The 19,823-nt window shown below is 39.2% G+C and overlaps 1 protein-coding gene across 1 annotated transcript in view; it reads right to left on the reverse strand.

Annotated features, from left to right (window-relative positions):
• Positions 1-2,316: 2,316 nt before the first annotated feature.
• The window catches only part of Dhx40 (DEAH-box helicase 40), a 38,425-nt gene continuing 20,918 nt past the window's right edge, over positions 2,317-19,823 (reverse strand). The window contains exons 11-18 of the mRNA XM_006983201.4: positions 19,019-19,099; positions 16,968-17,125; positions 9,813-9,927; positions 8,788-8,896; positions 7,100-7,194; positions 5,348-5,417; positions 4,229-4,457; positions 2,317-2,830 (exon numbers count right to left, since the gene is read on the reverse strand). Of these exons, the coding sequence (XP_006983263.1) occupies positions 2,691-2,830; positions 4,229-4,457; positions 5,348-5,417; positions 7,100-7,194; positions 8,788-8,896; positions 9,813-9,927; positions 16,968-17,125; positions 19,019-19,099 (997 nt within the window). The 3' untranslated portion in view covers positions 2,317-2,690. The remainder of the gene's footprint in view (positions 2,831-4,228; positions 4,458-5,347; positions 5,418-7,099; positions 7,195-8,787; positions 8,897-9,812; positions 9,928-16,967; positions 17,126-19,018; positions 19,100-19,823) is intronic.

Here is a 19,823-nt window from a genome sequence, read left to right on the forward strand (position 1 = left end):
AACTTATTATAAGCCACAGTCATCCTAGAGTCCCCCCTTCTAGATATATAGCCTCCATGATTCTGTGGGTTGCAGTCTGATTGTTCTTTGCTTTATAACTAGAATCCACTTATGAGTGAGTACATACCATGTTTGTCCTTCTGGGTTTGGGTTACCTCATCAGGATGATTTTTTCTAGTTCCATCCATTTGCCTGCAAATTTCATGCTGTCATTGTTTTTCTCTGCTGAGTAGTACTCCATTGTGTATATGTACCACATTTTCTTAATCCATTCTTCAGTTGACGGGCATCTAGGTTGCTTCCAGGTTCTGGCTATTACAAATAGTGCCGCTATGAACATAGTTGAGCATGTATCTTTGTGGTATGATTGAGCATTCCTTGGGGTTTTTTTGTTTGTTTGTTTTTTAAAATAATTCTGTAAAGTTAAAGACGCAGATTTTTTTTTTCCAGATTGAAATATGAGAGAGGAAGAGGAAGAACAGACTAAATATAACATATGATCCTTGGCTGAATCTCAAAACTGGAAAAAAAAATCTAAAAGATTATTAATAGCTGGGAGGCGTGGCACATGCCTTTAATCCCAGCAGAGTGATTAAAGAGGCAGAGGCAGACAGATCTCTGAGTTCAAGGCCAACCTGGTCTACAGAGTGAGTTCCAGGACATCTACTGCCTACACAGAAAAACCCTGTCTTGAAACTAATAACAACAAAAAAAAGATTAGTCACATTCCTCCCTTAGAATTCCTCTCTCCTGGGAATTCCTCTGTAGTTTATTTTCATTCTGTTGAGGGGGGCGGTTAATATTTACTAATTTAATAAGCTTTCAGGAGCTGGAGAGATGGCTCAGCAAGTAAAAGCACTGGCTGCTCTTCCAAAGGACCCTGGTTTGATTCCCAGCACCCACATGGCAGCTTACAACTACCTGTAACTCCAGTTCCAAGGGACCCAATGCTCTCTTCTAGCCTCCAGAGGTACCAGGCATACACGATACATAGACATATGTACAGACAAATTGACACCATACATACAAGATAAAAATAAATCTAAAAAAATTTATAAAAGAGCTTTCATTCCAAGAATCCACCCATATTCCTATATCTAAGAAAATGCACTTACAATATATACCTCAAAAAAAAACTGAAAGGACTAAATAATTTAAAAGATCAAATTAACAATGCTGAATATTCAAAGAAATTATCACTACTTACCTTCAAAGAAAAGCAAGATTTGGGCTATCACCAGTTTTCCAGAAAGGCTTCAAGTGCTTAACCATTGAACTTAAAACTTAGATACCAGAGGAGAGAATTACCTAATAAAATAAATTCAACTTAATTTTTACACAAAAGATATAAAACTCTGCCAGGTTTAGTGGCACAAATGTGTGTGTGTATCTTGAGAAGCAGAGGCAGGAGGATAACTCGTTGAGTTCAAGACCAGCCTGGTCTGTATGCCAGGCCAACTAGGGCTATACAGAAATAAAATAAACAAATAAATAAATAAGTAAATAAATGCACATACTGTCTATTGAGTTTTAGTGATGCTAATAGCTTTATTTAACAAACACTGGGTGACTACTATGTGCAAAGCACTATGCTAGGTGCCATGAAAGATACAAAGGTGAAAAAGACACAGACCCTGCCCACAAGGAGCGTATAATCTAATGAGGAAGACAGACATATACACACGTAACTACAATACAAGGCAGTAAACAAGAGTAGGCAAGTGCTGAGTCTGGCCTGAGTGTAATATTAGCCTTAAGGTTCCGATTTGAAACACTAGTGAAGTGTTAGCTGCTTTGAAAATCCCACCTCAGGATTAGCATAACAGGTGTTTAAACGGTCCTACCCAAGCGGCTGCAGTCAAGGGTAGGCCTGGTGGAAGGGCTGCTTGAAAGCACGGCCACACCTGCACACATGGGCTGACACAAGTATGTAGAACAGTTAGAAAGAACTTGTGTGTGTATTTATATATGTATGTGTGTGTAAGTGTGTGTGTGTGTGTGTGTATATACATCTGTCCTTTGGTTAATGGCTATAGCTACTGTTTTAAACAATATAATTTTATATAAAAAGGAATTTGTATAATCCCAGAAAAATCAATTTAAGGATTAGAATTAATTTAAGAAAGAATCCTGCCATAGGCAATTTTATTTACTAATTGAGTCTTTAAATATCTATAAAGCTCTGGAGCAATTAAATGGTTAGACACCTAAGTATTGCTGAGTAAAAACCTCTTACATAAGTTTAGCCTTCTGAAGGAAATGGTCACATACCTGATACAACACTATTCTAATAGCAATAAGAAGGCCTTGAAGAGATTTAAGGAAAATAATCTTTAATAGTTCAATGCAAATGGAATACACGCTGATTAAATACAATTCAGTGTTCTCTGAAAAGATCTCAGTGACAGCGTTTGGTACCAGTTAAGGCCAGCAAAACAGAAGTGAGGAACATCTTGGATCATCTTTCACTGATTTCATGTACCACTGTTTAGGGCTATGCAACCCAATCTTTTCTTTCAAAATGTCATTTGTTGGTATTGATGAGATGTGATTTATAAATTCTGATCTGCTTTTAGCTCACGGGCTAGGAACAGCTGCTGACCACTTCCTCTTGACAGTACTGTCTGAAATAACTGGCAAAACAGAAGCACATTTCCTGGCTGCTTTCCTACTTCCTGAATGTCCACTGCTTAGCCTGTTTCCTTCAGTGTGTCACTGTGGTCCTGGATTCTCTGCTGCTTTCTCTCAAGGAAACGAGCCCGTGCATCTGAGATAGATTTGTCATCATTTCTTCTTTGCATTTTCTTTAGCACTTCTTTTGATATTCCATCTGAAAACAGTGCAAAGATAAACCTGATTTTTAACATTAAGAGAAAAGCACTAGGAAAATGCACTTGTATAGCAAAAGCGGAGGTGGAGACAGGAAAATACCTAGGAACACAGCCAGCTAGCCTAGAGTACACAGTAGCAAACAAAGGCCCTGTCTCAAGTGAGCACCAATAACGGGTTGTCCTCTGACCTCACATGTACATGTTCACACATGAACACACATATCATACATACACAAATTTTTTTTAAAGAAAAAAGATTAACAAGGGAATCAAATGTTGCCTAATCAAAAGTCTGGCTGAAGGAGCACACAGATGGGGATACTGAGCTCAGTGGTACAATGTATACTTCACACCAACGAGGCTCTAGGAATACCACTACAGTAACACCAAGTACATGAGCCAGCAGGGAAAGGCGCTTCCTGCCAACCCTACCAACCTGAATTTGATTACTAGGACCCACGTGATAGGAGAAAGCTAACTCCAACAAGTTGTCCTCTGCCTAAACTTATATACAAAACACACAAATAAATAAATGTAATGGATAACAATAACAAAAAGATTCATGAAGGCCAACCAGTCAGAAAAACTAACCCTAATTCAAGCATATAGGACAGTATTATAATACTGCAATAAAACATCTAGTGATCACCATATTTACAAACCTTTCAATGAGCCAGGCATAGTGGTGCATGCACTTGGTGATACCGGCACTTGGGAGTCAGCAGTTGGTAGATCTCTGAATTCAAGGCCAGCTACGTCTACATGGCAATTGTCTAGTCAGCCAGAGTTATATGGTGAAGCGCTATCTTGACAAGAACCCCTTCTGTGACTTCCTGAGCAACATTTCTACCATCTATTTCCCAGGGATGTTGAATATAATATGATTCATCATTCTGCCTCAAAAAGCTGTATCAAAAAGCTTTTAATGTATGTGAGCTAATTGTGTTTTATACTCTAGTTCATCACCAAACTGTTTATATCTTCCATCTGTAGTCCTAACTGTTCAGAAAACCTGTTGGAAAAGTGGAAGTTCTGAGGTAATAAGTTACAAAATTTGATTAAATAAATAAAATTTAAAAAAGTGGCCAGGCAGTGGTGGTGCACACCTTCAATCCCCGTACTCGGGAGGTAAAGGCAAGCAAAACTGAGTTCAAGGCCAGCCTGATCTACAGAGTAAGTTCCTCAACAGCCAGGACTACACAGAAAAGCACCACCAAACAAAACAAAACCAAATAAAGCAAAAAACACTGGGAAAGGTGGTTTCATAGTTAAGAGAACACCTATAACCCCAGCATTCAGGATGCTGAGGCAAAAGGAGTACCACAACTTTGAGGCCACTCTGGTCTACAAAGTAAACTCCTTCTTGGAAAAAACAGTAGAACAAATGATTCACTCACCCTTTAGCTGTTTCACATTTTCCTTATTTGTCCATTTTCTTCTGGCTTCTTCTCTCATTTCCCGTCTAGCCACACTGCTCAAATCATGTGCATTAAGTTCATGCAGCTTGGGTAGTAGGTCTCTCACCCATTCATAACGGATTGGACAGACAATTCTTGCATAGACTTTGGTGGTAACTAACACTTCATGAAAAATAATCCATTCAAGTTTGGTTTCCTGTTCATGGAGCTATAAATAAATATAAGGCTTAAATGAATATAAAAATTTCATTTAAGGATAACTACTAGTGATCAGCCCTATTCTACATTAGAGCAAGAAAATAAGGAAAGCCAGGACTACAGAGACCCTGTCTCCAAAATAACAGAAGAAAATAACCTGAAACCCTCTGAATGCCTATTTTGTCCCATAAAACAGAAGTCATATGCCAACTAATACCCTTAAGCTCTACATAATATAGATATGTAAAAATTTGGAAAGGAAAACTAGAAGATACTGGTATGTTAGTACTACACTCTTGTAAATGTCTTTTATTAAACATAAGATGCATTAGGGCTGGCAAGATGGCTCACTTGACCAGAGTTCAATCCCCAGGACCCACATGGTAGAAGGAGAAAGTTGACTCCTGCATGTTCTTCTCTGGCATTCACATGTGTATACCTCTCCATACTTCCCCAAAATGTATTTTTAAAAAAAAAAAAAAAAAAAAAAAAAGGTACTTTAAGGGCTGGGATGTAAAGTCCCTGCCTTGTATGTGTAATGTCCCAGGCACTGCAAGAGAAAATAAAACAAAAAACAAACCCACAAAGGCATTTGTTGCAAGGCAAGGTGGTGTAAGCCTGTAATCTCACCATTTAAGAGGTAGAAGCAGCCGGGCGTTGGTGGCGCACGCCTTTAATCCCAGCACTCGGGAGGCAGAGCCAGGTGGATCTCTGTGAGTTCGAGGCCAGCCTGGGCTACCAAGTGAGCTCCAGGAAAGGCGCAAAGCTACACAGAGAAACCCTGTCTCGAAAAAACCAAAAAAAAAAAAAAAAAAAGAGGTAGAAGCAAAAGGAGCTTGAGTCCAGCCTGAGCTACACAGAGACCCTATCTCAAAAAATAAAAAATAAAAAAGTACTTACTGCTGAAGAAGGATGAATATGAACTGGACTTCCACGTCCATCCATTGTGCAAAACGTTCTACCAACAGATCTATACACAGAAAAAACAAAGGATAAAGACCAAAATAGCAAAGCAGTAAGGTAGCTGATATACTGTTTTACTTATATACTCAAATAAGCAGATATTTACCTGGGGAAGAGGAATCACTTTATGTAACAAACAGTAATGTCACAGAGCTGGTTTAAAGGAGCCATTTAAACACTTGCCTGTCCTCAAATTATATATTCTCCTAATGAATATCTATACAGTAAGAACATCTTTTTTCAGCACAATTCTAAAGAAAGGAAGCTGTTATGACAGAAGAGATTTAACTGGTGGGTTTATACTTCATACCTTTAAATATATATATTAATGTGGGTGGGTGGGGTGCATGCATGCTTTGCCATATGTGGGGACCAGAGGACAACTTAGGAGTCAATTCTCCTTCTATATTTCAGTTCTGGGGTTCAAACTGAGGTCATCAGGTTTGCAGGGCAAGCACCTTTACCCACTGAGCCATTTTACCAGCCCTACAATTATACTTTGATGCTAAAGTAACTTCAGCATGTTAGCCCATCTTACATTTCTTCAGTAATTTTATATGTATGTGCATGTACCCATGCATGTAAATAGGGAGGCCAGAGGTCAGTGTGGGGTATCTTCCTTTATAGCTGTCTACTTTATTTTTTAAGACAATAATCTCTCTCTGAACCTGAATCTCATTCTAAAATAAACTAAATTTATAGAAAATTACAAAGTAAAGGACAAAAAAATTTTACTGGAAGCACTGACAGTAAGTTGCCAACCCAATACCTCACTCATTATTACCAAATGCTTGCCATTCTCCTTCCTAGTTACGATACACCCACCAAACAGAAAATTAACACTGATGCACTGCTAACATCAAACCCTAAGACCCCGCTGAAGTATAACCAATGTCCAAATAGTATCTTTTAAAGTAAAAAGACTCAGTTTAGAATCAGAACCACCTTTATTTTTCATATTCTTCACACTGGAACACTTGCTCATTCTCTTTTGACTTTCATAGTGGTATCATTGTCCCCAGGCTCTCTCAGATAATAGTGCCAGGAGAAAAGGCATAAGCCACTGTGCCTGCCAACTTTGAACATTTCTAACTCCTTTCAACATTATCCTTGCGGTATTTACTTATGTGATCCATTTTCAGTTACTGAATGAATTTCCCATCACCAATGTTGCTACTTTCCTTACAAAGATACCCTTACTTCTCCCCATTTTTTTTTCTTTTTGAGACAGTGTTTCTTTGTGTAGCCCTGGCTGTCCTAGAACTCACTCTGTAGACCTGCCTGCCTCTGCCTCCCAAGTGCTGGGATTAAAGACATGGGCAACTACCTCCAGGCCTACTTCTTCCCATCTTAATTAAGTCCTGATCTAAGTGTCCCCAGGGATACCATTCTGTCTTGTTTGGTTGGCTCTTGCACTCTACTTGAGGCCAAGAAACTACCAAAATCCCTTGTCATTTGCTTTAGGTGCTGATATATCTGCCTGACATGTACTCTCTTCTTATCCTGCCTGGACTCCAGTACCCCAATTTGAATCACAGTAGTTCCCTGTTTACAGATGGTAATTATGAAAAGATTTCTTAGAATTGTTATCATCACCACAGATCTGTACCAAACCTTCACTCTTTAAATATTTTAGCACTGCAGTTGAATACAGTATCGTTTATGAACTCTCTCAAGCATAATGCTCACCTTCGAGCAACGTTTTTGAAGTAGCCTGCACAAAGACATCTTCGTAGTACTTCATGCTTAGGGCCTTCAAAAGTCTCTCTTGGGAAATCACTTTGCTGTAGAAAGAATATGTATTCAGTGACAAAATTCACAGGACAATTCGATCTAATCTTTTTTCAAAGTCCACATTCCTAAAGACTTCTGGGTAATATGTTGTAAGAAGGATTAAATTCAGCCTTGCACCCAAAATAGTCAAAAGACACAGAGAAAATACAAAATAATTGACAGAATGCTATGTATCAGGTAACAACAAAGGACAATGACCCAAGAGACATACCAATAAGAGCTTTATCCCAGTCTTGAGAAAAAGTTCTGACTATGGCATACGAAAACAATGCAAATGGAAGTCAGAGAACTCATAAGGAAACACAGGAGTCTGAAAAGACCAAAGTAGCTGGAATTTACAGGAAAGATTAAGTTCAGGAGAGATGTTCAAAAACAACACCAAAGATCTGCAGAAGTAATTAAGCACCTGCCCAAGAAAATAACCTCCCAGAAAGTAAGACTGCTTGGTATCTCACAGGGCTAAGAATGGTGCTGTAAAACAAAACAAAAAACCTTTCAAGTCCTGGTTTTGGACAGAGTACCTAGAAGAGGATTACCTTTAATCCCAGCACTTGGGAGGCAGAGGCAGCAGATTTCTGACTTTGGGGTAGCTCTAAGATATATATGGAGTTCCAAACCAGCCAGTGCTACACAGTCAGTCAGACACACACACACACACACAAAGCACATAAAATAGGATGAAACTTTGGGAGGAGTATATATTATTTTAGAAATATTTATTTTAAATTATGTAAATATGTATGTCCATGTGAGTATGTGTGAGTGAGTATAGGAGGAGGTCAGAGGCATCAGATTCCTGGGAGCTGGAATTACAGGCAGTTACGAATCCCCTGATGTGGGTATTGGGAACTCTTCTGCAAGAACAGTATGTGATCTGGTCCGTCCAGCACTATTACCCTTTCTTCTTTCTTTTCTTTTTAGACAGGTTCTATTAAGCCCAGGCTAGCCTGGAAGCATATACTAGGCTGTCCTCAACTAACAGAGATCCATCCACTGCTTCTGCCTTGAGGGTGCTGGAATTAAAGGTATGCACCACCAAGCCCAGCCCAGGCGTATTGTCCTGACAGTAGTAATGATTTAACAGGTATGTGTAGATGTCAAAACTCAGCAAACTGGATACTTTTTGTTAAGTATTTTAACTTTTTTTTACATTTGCTTGGTGAGTGGACAGGTGGACATGCTCATGCCAAAGCACAAATATGTGTGGAGGTCAGATGACAATTTTTGGGAGTTGCTTTTTTCCTTCCAACACAAGAATTCCTGAGGTCAGACGTGAGTCTTTAGATTTGTTGGCTTACACCCCTACCTGCTGAGTCATTTCACCAGCCTAACATGTGAAGCTTAGTATGTGCCAATTATTCTTCAGTACAAACTATTTAAATACTTTCATTTCTTCAGATAGCCTTCCTTACCACTACTGGGATTCACTGGGTCAGAGAGATGGTTGTACAAGGTAGCATGCAGAAGGTGGCTAACTAGAAAAGGTGGCACAAATGTAATTGTACTTCATGAAAATTCAGTATGACATAGACAGGCATAAATGCCAGTCAAGCAAACCAAACAATCCAAACTACAGTGCTCACCTGTTTAAGTTTCCTGATCAGTTCCCGAAGCTGAGCTTCCACACGAAATGCAGAGAATAAGCACCGCCAGTGAATCCAGTGCTTTTGGCACCATGATGCCGGAGCTCCACTGCAACACAAAAATACTGGTGTCTTGAAAATACCTTCTATAAATGAAAGACAAAAAGAAGTCCTCATTTCCTTTACAAAAAATGGAAACCAGTCATGGGCGATGTCAGGGTTAGGGTAGCTGTAACCTCAGCACTTGGGAGGTAAAGGGAGACAGTTCAGGAGTTCAAGGTCATCTACTGTACAGCAAGTCTGCGGCCAGCCTAGGCTATAGGAGACCATCTCAAAAAAGCAACCAAACAACCAAACAACAGCGACCCACCCCAAAGGAAACCTATAAGCAAAAGAAGAGATCTGGACAAGCACTAAAAAGAGCATTTTAGAAAATCTGACAAAAATTATCAGGGGCTGGAGAGATGGCTCATCAGTTAAGAGCACTTGTTGCTCCTCACTTAATCTGGGTTTGGTTCCCAGCATCCACATGGTGGCTCACAACCATCAGTAACTCCAGTTCCAGGGGATCCTACACCTTCTTTAGTTTCCATGGACACCAGGCATGCCTGTGGTACATATACATACAAGCAGGCTAAACACTCATATACCTAAAATAAATCTTCTTAAAGAAAGAAAGATTGTCAGGCCCCCTGACTAAATTTTAAAAAGTAATTTGTAAATGGGTTTCTTTTTACTTATATGAATTAACAAATATCTAATCATCATTTAATTAAGTATCTACATAAAACAAAATTCTGTAAAAATCATTTTCAGGAAGGATTTAAGGAAAGAGGTAAGCTACTATTTATAATAAACCGTTACTAAATGACATGACAGCCTTCTGACAATCTAACTGATGTTAAAAATACTTTGAGGTCAGTTATCCCATTGATCCTTAATGTCTAAGATCATACACAGTAAGTATGTAATGGAGCTGCAGATCAGAGTGACATTTCCCAGTAGGAAAAGACCAGCTCACATACCTTGATTTGCACTGTTCAAAAATGACAGCTAAAGTTGCAAAGTCATTAAATCCTCCAGCTTTTGCTGCCAGTTCTCGATGTCTCTGCTCTGCTTCCTTCTGGTACTCTGGATCAACTAAAAGGCAAATCAAGAGACAGTTTAGTTCCCCATTAAATCAAGTGCCTACATTCACTCTGCTTTCCTTTTTACCACATTCAACAAAATCTGCCTCACTCTCGGGGTAGAATTAAATTAGCTCATCTTAGTGAGTCCAGCCAGTTTCTTCCATAAGTCTTGTGATCATCCCATGTCCCGTCACCCTCCCCACATTGTTTGCAAGATAGAATATCTCCCTCCACAGCTCAGGATGACTTGGAATTTGGAATGTTCAATTCACCATGGCCTTGAAGTTCTCTTGCCCCTGCCTTCTGAGCACCGGGTGGTACAGAACAATACCACCACACATAGCTATTTTCTTCTTTTAAACACACGCTAGAGGTTTACAATAGTCAACATTACTCCTCTCAATTCAACTGTCTTTAAAAGAGTATCTAGAATTTATTCTTCTAAACAAAATTCATTGTGTAAGAGTAGCTCATAGTTACAAGGGATATACGGTAAAAGTCCCATGTCCACAGTTTGTCACGTAAACAGTCTGCAAGGCTAACCACTGTTATAGATGGTCCCCAGCTCAGAATAATCTAACCTTATAATGGTGTAAAAGCAATATACTTTACATTCAGTAGAAGCTGTACCTTCAATTTTCTATTTCAATCTTTCCCCAACATTCAGCACAAGAATCACTCCCAATGCTAGTACCACATTGAGCTTCTGCTCCCAGTCAGCCATGCAATTATAAAGATAAATAAGATAAATAAGAGATACTCCATAGTACACCATGCAGCTTTGTGCAGTAGGTTACTGTTTTTAATGCATGTTTGACTTAGGATGTTTTCAATTTTGGATGAATTTAAGCAGGATGTACCCCATCATAAATCAAGGAACATCTGTAGTAAGTTTGTGCTCTACCAGGTATTCTCTGATTTTCTCCTTTCCCAGGGATCAAAATAGCTCAAGAATCAACAGGATCGCTCAACAGGTAGAAGTGCTGGCCTCACAAACCTGATGACCTGAGTTCAATCCCCAGAATCCATGTAAAGGTAGGAGAGAACTAACTATACAGCTTTGTCTTTTGACTTCTACATTCAATGCCACGGCAAACATGTACATCATACAGATACAAAAAGTGACCAAGCATTGCCTAAACGTATAAAGAACTTACACAATTTAACTAGACATTATATAACCAATTCAAATTAAGAGGGTAATTAAACAGGACCTCCATATACATTAAGCTTCCCTATTACAAGTATTCCCTAATTATAATAATGTATAATAGATATACAGAAAACCACGTAAGCTGCAAATGTATACCCCAAGAGGTAGTCATAAATACAGTATAACAATGTACTCAAACAGATCAATAATTACAAGCACCAGAGAAGCCTAATCACATAATACTCTCCACTTTCCTCAGAAGGGTAACCATAGCCTGACTTCTAACTTCACAGATGAGTCTTGCATGTTTCTAACCTTTGAAAACACGTTTTTACATTTATTTTGTGTGCATGAGCATACCACAGCATCCAGTATGGAGGTTAGAAGACAACTTGCAGGAATCAGTTTTCTCCTTTCATCATATGGGTCCCAGTAATGAAACTCAAGTCGTCCATCTTAGTAGCAGGCATTACCCACTGGCCCATCTCATCAGCCTTGTTTCTAACCTTTATACGAATGGGATCACACAGTATGTACTTGATGCATTTAGTTGCTTTTGCACAACATTAAGTTTTTGAGATTTATCTTTTACTTACTTTGATCCTATTTCTCCTGAATCCATTTCAAGACTAACATGCTCTATGGCCAAATTCTCCATTCAGCACTTTATCAGATTAATCCTTATTCTGTCTGGGTGCCCTGGATTATGAAGCCATAGAGGAGCTTACAGGCATGGCCTAATTTTTCTGTTCATTGTAAGCAACCCTATAAACCTTCAACTGGCCTGCTATAATCATTTACACACTGGCTCAGTATCTTACAGAAATAACAGCTTCATTTTGCAAGTTCAAAGTCAGTCTTGTCTATATAGGAACTTTTAAACCAACTAAGGCTACACAGACCCTGTCTCAAAAAACAAACAGTGCTGGCAAGATCAGTGGTAAAGTGTTTGCCAAGCATGAGGATGTAAGTTTGATCCTCAGGACCCATATAATGAAAATAAAATTCAGAGATTTAAAAATCCAAATGTGGTAGCCTCTACTTGAAATGGTAGCACTGGGGAGGCAGAGACAAGTGGACATTGGAGATTAACTAGTCAGTCAGTCAGTCTAGCTTACTTGGCAAGTTGCAGGCTGTGAGAAATCTTTTTTTTTTTTTTTTTTTTTTTTTTGAGACAAGGTCTCTCTACATAGCTCTGGCTGTCCTGGAACTCACAGAGATCTGCCTGCCTCTGCCCCACCCAATGTTGGAATTAAAGGAACTCACCACCACACCCTACCCAGGGAGAAATCTTATCTCAAAAAAACCAAGGATGATGCTTGAAGAATAGCACCTGAAGTTGTCCTCTGGCCTCCATACCCAAACACACCTGTACATATACAAACACACAGACAAACACAGAGTCAAAGGAAAGGCAAAAACAAAGGCCAGGTGTGGTGGCACATACCTATAATTCCAGCTCTCCGGGAGGAAAAGGCAGGTGAATCTCTGTGAGAGCAACAACAGCCTGGTCTACATAGCAAGTTTCAGGCCAGCTATGGCTACACAGTAAGACCCTGTCTAATCTCTTGAGTAATTTACTAAATACACACATGAAATATATCCACTATTTACCAGGCATGGTAGTTCATGCCTTTAATCCCAGTACTTGAGAGGCAGACAAATCTCTGTGAGTTGGAGCATTCCAGGCCAGTGGGGGCTACTCAGTGAGACCCCGTTTCAAAAACAAAAACCTCATTATTAGCCATGACAAAACTGGAGAGTGAAAACAAAGGTACTACATCTAGCTTGTTGCTTAATCATAAACTTGTTCACTAGCACAACAATTTCTTTCCCAGTTTTTTTGTTTTTGTTTTTGTTTTTTTTTTTTAAGTTAAGCTAAATAAAAATGTACAAAAGGTTCACAGAATTTACTCAGGCCAGGCATGGTGGCACACGCCTTTTATCTCAGCACTCAGCCTAGTCTACAAAGTGAGTTCCAGGATACCGAGACTATTACACTGAGAAACCCCATCTCAAAAAACAAAAAAGAATTTACTCAGGAGATTGTATCTGAAATATTTTACTCATAAACAGCACTAAACAAAAATAATACACATGTTCATGGACAAGATAATACACAATTGTTTGTTCATACAGTGGAAACTACTCAACAAATCAAAATACGGACACATAAAATAATACAGATGAATTTCACATGGAGTATGTTCACCAAAAGCCAAATACACACTCAAAACTGTATACTTTATATTTCTATTTGTAATTTCAAAAAAAGCAAAACTAACATTTAAAAAAAAAATTCCTGCTGGGAGTGGTGGTGTGTGCCTTTATTCCCAGCACTCAGAAGGCAGAGGCAGGAAGATCTCTGTGAGTTCAAAGGCCAGCCTGGTCTACAGAGTGAGATCCAGGACAAGCTCCAACACTCCACAGAGAAACCCTGCCTTGAAAAACCAAAAAAAAAAAAAAAAAAAAAAAAAAAAAAAAAAAAAAAAAAAAAGGGGGGTGGAATTAAAATAAAATAATCCCAGGATAATCCCAGGAAAGAAACCAATTTGGAGTCAGGCTGTGGCGGTACACACCTTTAATCCCAGTACTCAGGAGTCAGGGGCAGGCAGATCTCTGTGAGTTCAAGGACAGCCTGGTCTACAGAGTGAGTTCTAGGACAGCCAAGACTACACAGAGAAATTCTGTCTAGAAAAACTAAAACAAACAAAAAAATGTTTTTACATGTTGGACAGTGGTGCTCTCTCTCTCTCTCTCTCTCTCTCTCTCTCTCTCTCTCTCTCTCTCTCACACACACACACACACACACACACACACACACACACACACACACACACACGGCACTCTGCAAATGGAAGTCAGAGAACAATGTGTATGAGTTTTCTCCTTCTACCCTGTGGATCCCAGAAATGAACTCACATTGTCAGTCTTGGTGGCAAGTGCTCATGACATAACTCAGTTATGTCACCAGCCCAAACCATTCTCTTTCTGATAGGAGTGCACGTTATATATCCATTTCACAAAATTCACTGAATTATACTAATATGTATGCAGTTCACTATATTCAAATTTTGCCTTTAAAATGTCATGAAGGGGGTTGGGGATTTAGTTCAGTGGTACAGCACTTGCCTAGCAAGCGCAAGGCCCTGGGTTCAGTCCTCAGCTCTGGAAAAAGGAAGGAAAAAACAAAACAAAACAATGTCAATGAAGGCCTTCAAGATCACTTGATCTTGTCACTCAACCTGATTCTTTTTCTAGCCTTAACTGTTGAAGTTAAATTAGTGTTGAACCCAATTTCCTAGTTTGCTACTGTTTTTTTATTTTGTTGTTGTTTTGTTTCCCCCTTTTGTTTTTCTGAGACAAGAAGGTTTCATCTCTCTCTCTCTCTCTCTCTCTCTCTCTCTCTCTCTCTCTCTCTCTCTCACACACACACACACACACACACACACACACACAGTCATAAATTCACTATATAACCCAGGATGGCCTCAAACTCTCATAGGTCCTCCTGTGTTACCTTATAAAGTGCTGGGTTTACAGGCATGCACATTATACCTGGCTCTCAGGTTTTATAAATAAAAACATGGGAGTCTGAGAAAGCTAGGCTCATAGTCAGATACTTAGGTAATAGGACAGTCAGAAAACTCAACTCCTGACTTCCACTTCATACTCTCCAGTAATTTTTGGAGTATCTTTAGCCTTGATACTCCCTAATGAAAGCCAATCAACATTATTGCACATACTATTTTAATGGAAAAGGGGTTGCAACTGGGTATATTATGGGAATTTAAATTTTGTGAAAAAAAAAATTTAGTACATTTTAAAAATTTGTGTTTATGCATGCTCATTTGCCAAGGAATGTATGTGGTAGTCAGAGAACAACTTAAGAATGTTAATTTTCTCCTTCCATCATGTTCTGAATTTTGAGGAACTCATGACATCAAGACTGGAGAGATGGCTCAACAGTTAAGATAATTAGCTATTCTCAGAAGCCACATGGTAGCTCATAAGTGTCTGTAATTCCAGTCCCAGAGGATCCAAACCCCTCTTCTGGCCTCAGTAGGCACCAAGCAAGCACATGGTGCAAAGATACACATGCAGACAAAGCACCCATGCACATAAAAATGAATTAGAAACAAAGAGAACAAAGACCCAGGACATTAGATTTGGCAGCATGTGCCTTTACTCGATGAGCCGTCTTGCAGGCCCAAGAATCAAAATTTTGACAGTTAAAATTGAAGTCTATTTGGGGTAAGCAGCAAACTGATTCAATAACACAGAAAAAGGAACCCACCATTATAATCATGGCAATGAGAAATCAGTCTGGACCCAACACTCCTAACTCGCAAAAGGCAAGGCCAGTGGGGTGCACCATCTATTGTTATAGTCTTAGCTGTGGACAAGGTCTGGTCAAGTGTGAAGCTCCTTATGGAAAAGTTATTTCTCCAGATAAAAACAAAGCCAACACACATTAAACTGTCTCATACTAACATGCCAAGAAACAAGAAAAGAAAAAAAATAAAAGGACATGGAAACCTAAATTTAAAAAAAAAAATTTTTTTAAAGAAAGAAAAAGAAATACTCTAAGGATAAAGGGCTGAACTACCTGTTCTTTTCATTCTAAGAAAATAAGTTAATATATCACTAATTTACCACAAAAGAACAAAGGTTCACCTTATTATCTAGATTTATACGTAAAGGGAAATTAACTTTTAGCTAGGAACGCTATATACTCCCTATTCCAAACAACTAAGTTAAAGGATAACAAAACATAAAACCACTTGTCCTGTTTCCTATCCACAGCTACATGATAACCCCCTAAAAGGCTCTGTGAATTACTGGATACCAAAGTAAACAGCCAGAAATCATGTGCATGGTTAGAATCGTAACACTGTAAGACGGCAGTTCTCCTCACTTGATTTACCAGATCACACTACAATCGTTTTATGGATTTCAACTGACTCTACAGTTCATGTGGAGAGGAAAAGACCGCAAACAGCCATGGCAATGCTGGAGGGGAAGAACAAAGTCAGGGACTGCCTGTTGAAGCAAATGCATACCCAACCATTGTATGACAACACTAGGAAAAAATCTAGATGGCCATAGTATGGCAATGACCTCATTGATATAGCACCAAAAGCAAGAGTCACAAAGGAAAACAGTTATATTAGAATTCATTAAAATCAAAATTTTCTGTATGCCAAAGGCAATGCCAAAACAATGAAAAGATAAATCAAAGAAAATACTTAACAGCTGGGCAGTAGTGGCATATGCCTTTAATCCAACACTTGGGGGACTGAGGCAGGAGGATCTCTGTGAGTTTGAGGCCAGCCTGGTCTACAGAGTGAGTTCCAGGACAGCCAGGGCTATACAGAGAAACCCTGTCTCAGAAAAACAAGGAAAAAAGAAAGAAAGAAAAGACTTAATAAAATATATACTGGGGTAGGCGTGGTGGCACACACCTTTAATCCCAGCACTCAAGAGGCAGAAGCAGGCAAATCTCTGAGTTCAAGTCAAGCCTGGTCTACATAGTGAGTTCCTGGACAGCCAGGGCTACATAGAGAGACCATGCCTCAAAAATCCAAAACAAACAAGCAAAACTGGATAGTGATATTACTGTAACTTTGTTTGTTTTGTTTTTCCAGACAGGGTTTCTCTGTGTAGCCCAGGCTGTTCGGGACCTCAGATTCACCTGGCCTGCCTCTGCCTCCAAGCACTGGTTTTAAAGGCATGTGCCCCTACTGCCTGGCGCATACACATACACACACACACACACACACACACACAAACACACACACACACACACACACACACACACACACACACACACACACACACAAAATAAGTTAATAGATAAAATAATGGAATACAAAGAAAACCTTTAACGTGCTTACCAGGTCTGATGAAGACATTTTCCACAGATAACATTGCTGCTATTGGAAGCAGTAAATCTTCACAATCAAGAGAAGCAGCCTTGATCACTGCACATGTCAGATGTGGGGGGAGAGGAAACTCCACCATGGACAAACCCAATCTCGTCACATGACCACTCCTTAACACAAAGAGAAAGTTCTTAGGACTCTAGGACAATACAAATAACATTCATCATTCAGAATAAATAAGATATAATTTAATTACTTAAACTCATCTCTAGAAAATCATTTCAAAGAAATAAGACACTGTGTTTACTGGTAAGAACAATGAAAAGTGGTCTATGGTTATACGTTATTTTGTTTGGATTCTGACAAATAAAGCTTGCCTGGAGATCAGAGGGTGGAGCTAGCCACTAGTTAACTACAGAGGCCAGGCAGTGGATCACACCTTTGATCCCAGCACATGGGAGGCTCAAACCTTTAATCCCAGCACTAGGGAGGTGGAGACAGGAATATAAGGTGGTTAGAGACAGGATCTTGAGCCCATTCGGTCTGAGGATTCATAGAGGTAAGAAGTGGCTGCTGCTCAGCTTCTCTCATCTTTCAGCTTTCATCCTAACATCTGACTCTGGGTTTTTATTGTTAAGCCTAAATAGATCAGAGCATCAGCTGGTGCCCACCGTGGGGCACCTGCCAGAGCTGCAAGCAGGGCCTCCCTCCTCCTCCTCCCCTGAGTCCCTAACTGGCTAGGTTTCCTTTCTTTTTTCCCCAAGCCTCTGAGTGAGTTTGGGGCTTTTCTGTTGCCTACACCTTTGATCCTAGCACTCAGGAAGCATTGGCAGGCAGATCTCCGAGTTCCAGGACAGCCAGGTCTACACAGGGAAACCCTGTCTTGAAAAAAAACCTAAAAACAAATAAATCCTCTATTGTGAGAAGTCTTACTTTTCTTTCCCTTTTCTTGTTGTATTTTTCTATATTTAATGATTTTTGTGCACATGCCCGTGAAGCAGCACATAGGTGGGGGTCAGAAGACAACTTGCAGGAAAATGGATCGCCTCTTCTACCCTGTGGGTTCCAGTGATCAAACTCAGGTCAGCCCAAATTATTTATTTGTTTGTTTGTCTACTTAGTTTTGTTGGTTTTTCAAGATGGGTTTTTCTGTGTATCAGCTCTGACTGTCCTGGAACTCAGAGGACAGTGTGTAGTTTAAGCTGGCCTTGAACTTACAGATCTGCCTGCCTCTGTCTCCTGGGTGCTGGGATTCAAGACATGCACCACCACCAAAAAAAACAGTCCAGAAGTTTTAATACATCCAAAAAAAACTACTCAATGAGACAGAAAACTGTAATACAAAAAAACTATAAACATTCAACAGAGCACAGAGCTATCCTTGAAGAAATGAAGGAAAAACAATTATCAAACCTTCCCTCAACACACAATCATGACAACGAAGAGTCTTAGCATTTTTATGTAGCTAGAATAATACTTGGTATTGAAATGGTATTCAAAATTACTTGTTAACTGAAATCACATTAAGAAAAAGTGCTTTAGTTTGAGGTTTAAAAAAACAGTTCATTTGTTCTCCTTGTTTATACAGTTTTTTGGTTGTTTGGGGTTTTTTTGTTTTGTTTTTTTAGGCAGAGCCTCTCAAGGCTGGCTTCAAATGCCATACTACAGCCTGAGGCTCCCAGGTACTGGGATCACAGATTTCAGGCATACACTTCCATGTTTAGCTACAGGAAATGTCTTTATAGTTCAGTGTTTGAGAGCTGTGGTAAACAAAGACTAAGGACATATTTTAATTGCATATAAAACAATTCATTCAGATTGAAATAAATTCCTTTTGGCTTCTGAAGAAAGACTAAGAACCTTTTTTTAAATAGCAAATCGAAAGAAAGGCCAGGCACAAAAGCTTATATCTGTAATTCCAGTACTTGAGAAGTTGAGGCAGGAGGACTATAAATTCAAGGACTATAAATTCATGGACTTCATGGTGAGTTTCAGGCTAGGCTGAGCTACATACTACAAACAAACAAAAAAGACTGGCAATATGTTTAGATTATATTTTTTACCTGTCAATAGCATCACACTGGTAAAGCTGTTTAAGTGCTTCCAAAATAAGTCTCTCGTTCGGTGGATCCAAATATGGAAACCTGTGTATTTAAATGAGATAGGAAAAAGTCAGGATTATATACACACCTAATAGAAATTTCCTTAAAAAGTTTCACTTCTGGGCTGGAGAGATGGCTCAGAGGTTAAGAGCACCGACTGCTCTTCCAGAGGTCCCGAGTTCAATTCCCAGCATCCACATGGTGGCTCACAACCATCTGTAATAAGATCTGGCACACTCTTCTGTGTACATAATAAAAAAAATAAATCTTAAAAAAAGAAATACCCATACACATAAAATGATAAAATAAAAAAATTTTAAAAAGTTTCACTTTTCTTTCATTTTGTTTTGTGGATAAGGTCTCTTTCTACATAGCCCTGGCTGACCTGGAACTCAATATGTAGAATGTAGATCAGGCTGGCCTTGAACTCACAGAAATACTACTGCCTCTGCCTTCCAAGTGCTGGGATTAGAGGTGTGCATTACCATGCCCTGCCCTGGCTCCATTTTTCAAATCCTCCTCTCCCTGAAAACATTGTAGCACCGTGGTCAGCATTCAAAAGGAGGAAAATTTTTGCTTTTTCTGGAATCACATTCCTCTCATTCAAAACATACTTCTTGGCTAGAACACTCCCATCTTTTCTCTTTATCTTAATTTTGACTCATACTTTGTAGCCAATTACTCTCTCTTCTTTTCTGCAGGCCATGACTGTTTTTACTAAATTGTTACAAAATAGAGGAGAGTGCCAATGAGATGAGCAGTGAGT

This window comes from Peromyscus maniculatus, chromosome 8 (assembly GCF_049852395.1).
Source record: "Peromyscus maniculatus bairdii isolate BWxNUB_F1_BW_parent chromosome 8, HU_Pman_BW_mat_3.1, whole genome shotgun sequence".
NCBI classification, from domain to species: domain Eukaryota; kingdom Metazoa; phylum Chordata; class Mammalia; order Rodentia; family Cricetidae; genus Peromyscus; species Peromyscus maniculatus.